At 38.3% G+C, this 7337-nt stretch overlaps 1 protein-coding gene across 1 annotated transcript; it reads right to left on the bottom strand.

The window, feature by feature from the left end:
• Positions 5896–6810, bottom strand: LOC107615762. The gene is made up of 2 exons (XM_016317797.1): positions 6123–6810; positions 5896–6002 (listed from the first exon to the last, which is right to left on the bottom strand). The coding sequence occupies exons 1-2, from the start codon at positions 6808–6810 to the stop codon at positions 5896–5898; spliced, it is 795 nt and encodes a 264-aa protein (XP_016173283.1).

Genomic DNA, 7337 nt, shown 5'->3' with positions numbered 1-7337 from the left:
TCTAGGATTGCTCTGCACTTATCGGGGTTAGCCTCAATTCCCCTTTGTGTTAGCATGAATCCTAGAAATTTTTCAGCTTCCACTGCAAAGGTGCATTTAGTAGGATTTAGCCTCATCCCATGCTTCCTTATAGTATCAAAGACTTGCAAAAGGTCGGTCAGGAGGCTAGCCTCATCCTTGGTCTTTACTAGCATGTCATCCACATACACTTCCATTAGACTTCCGAGGTGAGGTGCAAACACTTTATTCATCAACCTTTGATAGGTAGCCCCTGTATTTTTTAATCCAAATGGCATGACCACGTAGCAATAGTTTGCTCTAGGTGTGATAAAAGATGTCTTCTCCTGGTCTGACTTGTACATCGGTATTTGGTTGTAGGCCGAGTAAGCATCCATGAATTATAGATACTGGTACCCTGAGCTGGAATCTACCAGGGAGTCAATGTTGGGTAGAGGATATGGATCTCTTGGGCATGCTTTATTGAGGTCGGTATAATCGATGATGTGTGGAAAATGATCCAACACAAAACTCACCGGCAAGTGTACCGGGTCGCATCAAGTAATAATAACTCACGTGAGTGAGGTCGATCCCACAGGGATTGAAGGATTGAGCAATTTTAGTTTAGTGGTTGATTTAGTCAAGCGAACAAGAGTTGATTTGAGTGATTTGTAATTGACAGAATTTAAATTGCATGAATTGTAAAGGGAGAGGGGTAATTGACAAGAATTTAAAGTGCAGAAGAATTAAAAGAGCTGAATCTTAAAGTGCAAGTAATGTAAATTGCAGAAACTTAGATTGCAAGAAATGTAAATGACTGAAGCTTAAAGTGCAAGAAATGTAAATTGCTTGAATTGTAAAAGGAATTGGAAATTGGGATTGCAGAAATTAAACAAGAGAAAAGTAAATTGCAACAATCAGGAAAGTAAAAGATGAATTGAATTGAAGTAGATTTCAAACAGAAAATGTAAATTGGCTTGAAGAAGTCTTAGCAGATGAACAGAAAGTGAATTCCAGATCTCAGGGGTCAAGAGACTAGAAAACTAAATCTAGATCTCACTACCTTCCTTGATCCAATTTAGAAATCAATTGCAAGTGAATTTAAAATTAAACAGTAGAAGAAATAAATTCAAATTTAAATTTCTCCAATGATGCAGTGGAAGAAACAAAGAGAGATCTCAAGGTGAGATTGAGACAGAATTTCCTCAATTCTCAACACCCAAGACTCAAGCAAGATTTGCAGTAAAGAAAACAAGAAACCTAAAGAGGAAGTGAATTCAATTCTCCTCCCAGATCCAAGATCAAAGTTCTCCAAATTACAAATCAAAATTCTGATAGAGGTAAAAAGTTCAAAAGTAAAAGTTGACGTGCCTCCTAAATCAAACTAACTTATATTTATACACTTTCTTTTAATGGTCTTGAAGCCTTGAATTTGGGCCTTGGCCTTGATGGAATTAGATTGAAGATAGCCTCAGTTGGTTGCTCTTGGACTTGAGAAGAAATCCGTTTGCAATTTGGACTTTGGACCCTTTAAGTTTGAGTCAAAGTTTGAGGCAAACTTTAACTCAAACGTTGGAGTGTTAAAATTATGTAGAACGGCACTTATCTGTCACTCACGTTTGAGTTCATGTTTGAGGTCAAACGTAAACTCAAACGTTCTTCCTCCAAGAAAACTTTGACGCCAACGTTTGACCTCAAGTTTTGGTCACCTGTCATCAATCAACAAATGCATCAAAGCTATGCTAAAATCATGAGACTTATTATCATCCTGACATATAAGCAATTATAGCACAAAACCTCATGAAAATGCATCAATTTATTCATGGTTGATTGAATCCAAATACACATGAATTTCCACTCAAATGGCTTACTTGCAACTCAAGAAAGTGTATAAAACCTATTAAAAACAAAGAAAAAAAAACTAGTAAAACTAGGCTAAGATGCCTTGGCATCACAACACCAAATTTAAATCTTGCTTGTCCCCAAGCAAGCATCAAACATAAGAGAAAATGACATGAAATAGAGAAGTGTGCATATCCTTATTGAGCATATAATTGAATTCAGTCTATGGGATTTTTATGCAGACAATGGTGGTCCATTTATTGTTTTCTGTTACATAAGAGATGTTTCCTCAAAGGTTTACTAACTTTTCCTTCTTCGTTTTACTCAGAGAGCTTATTATTCTTTGAAGGCTTGGTGGCAAATATTGCAGCAGCCTTTGGCTTAATTTTTGCTCAACATTCCTTTACCACAGACACATGACTCACCCTTTTCTTCCTAGGATCATTGATGCCCAGCATCTCTTTGGATAACTAAGTGTTTTGTAGCTAGGTTGCTCTTTATTGTGAACTTTCAGTTGGCAATCCCAAATCAGTTGATCTAAGTGGCCAAGTTTTGAAATACTCCTCAGAACTTACTTGTCCAAGCATATCCTAATACAAAAACACCACAGGCATGTGTCCTAGGGTCCAAACTATTGGTGCCTAGCCTTATTGTTTATTTTCTTTACCACTTTTAGCTTTTTCTCTATCTTTTTCTTTCTGTTTTATTTCATTCTCAAGGGATCTTAAATGGTACAAGCCTTCATAACAACAAACCAGTTCACACTCCAAGGAACATATCATTATGCAGCATTTATTTTATGAACTATGCAGTAAATCAACAAATACCACCACTGACTTTCATTCTAACTTATGCAACATTGGATATTTTACTTCCTAGTTCAAATATTTCTCTTTTATTGAATTAAAAATGCACAGGAGACAAAGTATGCATTTAATTAAGTGAAAGTGAATAAACACAAGAACACACTTAGGCTAGCCTACTTATTGCAAAGTTAAACAGACAGGATGTAAGAAAAACTATTAAAATAAAAAGACTATCAACTAGACAAGCATGCTCTTTCTTTATTGAATGTGATAAGCAAAGAGCAATTCCACCTTTCATTTGTCTTTCTTTTTCTTCTCACTTGCTTGTTCAATGGTTTTTCTCTTGTTTTTCCCTTTTAGCTTTTGCCCGAATCCAGCTTTCTTCATTGTCTCTTTTACTCTGTCTTCAAGGAGCAGTGCTTTGCCTACTTCTCTTTCACTCCTCCCCTTGAAGTATTCATTATAAGTTGGAAATGCTGGATCTATATTGTGTAGATGTTCCGCAATGTAGCTCAACTTTATTTGGCTATTTATGTTATAGTCAGCTTGAACTCCACACCTTGCATCTTGAAGGGTTGTGAATTCCTTGAAATCTCTCATGTTCTCAGATTGGAGTTGGGTCAACTGGTTAAATGATTCATGAAATTAGAAGGCTTGTTCCTATTGCATCACTAAGGATCTTGACTCATAATCCCTTTGTTGACTCATCATCCTTAGCTGAAGCTCCTCTTGTCTTTGTTGAGATCTCATGTACTGTGAATAAAATTCTTCCTGCTTCTCTTGAATCTCCATGTATTGTTGTGACAACCTCTCAATTGCCTCTTGCATCTGAACCATGTCCATGTTGTTCTGTGGTTGATATTGTTGTTGTTCCTCTTGTTCTCCTTGTGGTTCTTCTCTTCTTCTCCCTCTTTGTGGCCTTCGACCCTATTGTGCCTCTGTGACAATCATCATCCTCTCAAAGGTTACAGGTAGGCCTGAATTTAACCATGTTGGGTTCGCATCCTCCATTGGCACTTTGGCTTTCCTACATAGCCGCATAATGGTACTCGGGTAGTGTAGCCAAGCTTTAGATGAACTTTTCTCCGTAATCCTTTGAATATCACTTGCAATGAGCTCGTGCACCTTCACTTCTCCTCCCATTATTATACAGTATAACATGATAGCTCTTTTTTTTGTGACCTCTGAAGTGTTCACTGTGCCTAAGATCGATCTCTTTATTAGCTCATACCATCCTTTTGCTTCAGGGGTGAGATCTCCTCTTCTTAAGTATTTGTACTTGTTGTCAGCGTCTCCTACCCACTCCATGTTCACCACACAGATTTCACTAGCAATTTCATCATAATTAGGGTCTTCATTTATTCTTTGGTGGTACCCTGGCTCATCAAAATAGACTATTTTCAATCCTAAGACTTTCATGATAGTCTTTGAACTAAAATCCACTTCCATTCTCCGTACATAACTCTTGTAAGTTGGGGCCTCATTCACGTTAAGCCTTGGGGTATTAGCATAAAATTCACTTATAATGTTTTCATTGATCCTAGTGATTGGTAAAGTGAGCTCTTCCCATCTCCTCTTTTTAATCTTGGCTTTCATTTCCTGGCATCCTTCATCCGGTAATAAAAGTAGGACTTCCGGATATATATATATTTATCATTCATCCATTCTATTTGCAGTTGGTGGTACCATGATTTGAACTTCCATCAATCATATTCGGGCTCACTTTCTTCCACCATGGGTTCCTTTCCTCTTCTTCGTTTGGTCCTTGAAGAAGAAGCCATGCTTCTTTGATTGGTTGATATTGTTGAGGTTACGGGTGTGTGGAGAAGATTGGATATGTTTGTGTGTTCTTGGAGGAGAAGTGTTTTGAGGCTAAGGTAGTATGGATGATGATGAACCAAGGTGTTAGGGTTTTGGTAATAAAGAACACAAGGTTTGAATGGTTGGAATTCAAGATGTGTGCAGTTTCTTTGTTCATGTGCATGGCTTAAGGGAGGCTTTTTATAGTCACTTTAATGAGGGATGGATGGCTAGGATTCCTTTGGACAATTTGCAAATCAAGGGAGTACATGCAAAGTTGAATGAGGACAAAGTTTTTCCTCTTCATGAAGTGTATCTCTTCGGCCATCACGATGCTTTCCCAGGGTTGTACAGATTCTCCGTTCAAGTCATGTGATCCATTTTTGTCCTTATGCTAGCTTGCCTTTCTTTGTCTTGTCCCCTCCATTGAGTAGTTCTCTGACCACCTAACCATCACAACAAGACAAAAGAACAAGTATTATCAAATGGTAGCAAGAGAGCATCTCCTATCTAAATCTATAAAATGATTATCATTCCTTATGTGAGTTTAGTCGTGACTCCCTTTTGCATAGTCTTGGAGGACACCAAACTTAGTGTTTGGTCATGTAGTCCAAGATGTTACTTCCTCCAACTATTACTTTTGAAATTTCAGCGTCACTTTTGGTTAAACCATTCATGAGAAATGCTTTATTTTATTTCAAAAAATTTTTTTTTTGACAATTAGAAGCATTGTTGTACTTCCATGAGTTTAAAAACTTGAAGAGACCCTTGACTTTAATGACTTGCTCTTGTAATATGTACAACACTCAGCTTGAATGTTTGGCTACATATTCCAAGGAACATATATTTTGGTGTGCCTATGGGCACACCAAACATAGAATTGGATCATATGTTCTCCATTGTCATGAATAGTTGTCAATTTTGTCTAAAAAAATTGAATTCATGTTAGTGCAACAATTATTATTCATATTGAAATATTAGAGACAAGAAAACTAAATCATGGGTTGCCTCCCATGAAGCGCTCGTTTATTATCACTAGCTTGACATTGGCCCCCCCTTTATGGTGGTTGACGACTGTAGTGTCTTAGCTTGTCCCCCCTCACTGTGAGCTTCCTTTTTGTTCCTTGATGCTCAATTTTAGCATGCTCAAGTGAGAGTATTTTGCAAACTGTGTATCAGTCATTGGCTTGTTGGCTTGTTCCTAACTGTTGATAAATCAACTGTACTTCATCACCCTTGGAGAACCCCTCAGTTGGGATCTTCTTGTTCCTCCACCCCTTATGAGTCTTTTTCTTGCTTTTCTTTCTTCTTTTTGTTGATCTTTCTTTTTTTCAGAGGACCTTATTTTGGGATTTTCCTTCTTAGTGGTCAACACTTCAATTTCTTCTTGAGTTCCTTCATCACTCTGCATTGTCTCATTCTCTTTTCTTCTTGCTGTGTTGTCTGTTTCTTACTTTGGATGGTGATTACCGGTTGTCTTTTTGATTCCTTCCTTCCACTGCAAGTCTTCCTTGTTAGTTTCCATGCAATTCTTCTTTTCATCAATGAGTTGTGTCTCTGGAAATACATTCAGAGTGATGCTTTCATCATGCATTCGGAGGGTTAATTCTCCTTGCTCCACATCTATAATGGCCCTAGCTATGGCCAAGAATGGTCTTCCAAGTATGATGGAATCACCTTCATCCTCATCTAAGTCTAAGACCACAAAGTCTGCAGGGAATATAAATTTGTCCACCTTAACTAGAAGGTTTTCAATCACACCCCTGGGACATATTACTGACTTATCCACCAGTTCCAGAGACATTTGTATTGGCTTCACTTTCTCTATACAAAGCTTTTTCACCAGAGAAGAGGGCATCAGATTGATACTAGCCCCTAAGTCACACATTGCCTTGTTGATGCTCAATCTTCCAATGGTGCAAGGCAAAAAGAAACTTCCAGGGTCTTCAAGTTTGAGTGGAAGCCCCTTTTGAATTAATGCCCTGCATTCTTCAGTGAGCAATATAGTTTCTTTCTCGTGCCAACTTCTCTTCTTATTGATGAGATCTTTTAGGAATTTCGCATATAGAGGCATATGCTCTAATGCCTCAGCCAAGGGAATGTTTATCTCCAACTTCTTGAAAGTCTCAAGGAACTTATGAAAGTGTTGATCATTTGCTTCTTTGTTGAACCTCTGGGGATATGGCAGTGGAGGTGTAAAGCTCTTCTCTACTTGCTGTTGTCCTTGGGTTTGTTCCTCTTTTTCTCCCCTTGAATTGTGTGGCTGGCTGTCCTTCTCTTTGAGCTTCTCTGGGATATTTTTGCTTGTTGTTATGTCCTTGTTGCTAGCTTCCTCTATCTCTGTTGGCTCTTTGTTGCTGTCCATAGCTTTCTTGATTGCTTCTTTATTGTCCACCAATATCTTCCCACTCCTCAGCTGTATAGCTTAGCACTCCTATTTTGGATTAGGAATGGTGTCACTTGGTAATGAGCTTGATGGTCTTTAAATAGCAATTTGCTTGGAAAGCTGTCCAATCTGCCTCTCCATATTCTTCATAGAAGCTTCCTGGTTCTTTGTTGTCATCTCTTGGTGCTTCATCATTTTCACCATTAAAAGCTCCAAGTTGGTGATTCTCTGAGAGTCTTGTGAGATTGGTTGGTTGTGGGGTGTTGAGGGTTGATGGTAAGTATTTTGGTTGGTGGTTTGGTTATTGGATGGATGATGGTTAGAGTTGGGGTAAGTGTTTTGTGGTTTTCTGTATGTATTTTGGTTGTTATTCTGCTGGTTGTTGTGGTTTGTGTTTTTCCAACTGTTTTGGGTTGAATTCCTTTGCCAGGGTTGTTGAGTCTAACTGTGATTGTCTCCCCATTTGAGGTTGGGGTGGTTCTTCCAGGATGGGTTATAAGTGTCAC

The sequence above is a fragment of the Arachis ipaensis genome, chromosome B09 (assembly GCF_000816755.2).
Source record: "Arachis ipaensis cultivar K30076 chromosome B09, Araip1.1, whole genome shotgun sequence".
NCBI classification, from domain to species: Eukaryota; Viridiplantae; Streptophyta; class Magnoliopsida; order Fabales; family Fabaceae; genus Arachis; species Arachis ipaensis.
This window is presented reverse-complemented; position numbering and strand designations above follow the sequence as displayed.

Coding starts and splice junctions, on each gene's coding strand:
- LOC107615762 (XM_016317797.1), bottom strand. CDS start 6,810: ATGGACAGCAACAAAGAGCCAACAGAGATAGAGGAAGCTAGCAACAAG. Junction 6,003..6,122: donor AGACTTAGATGAGGATGAAG/GTGATTCCATCA, acceptor ATGTATTTCCAG/AGACACAACTCATTGATGAA.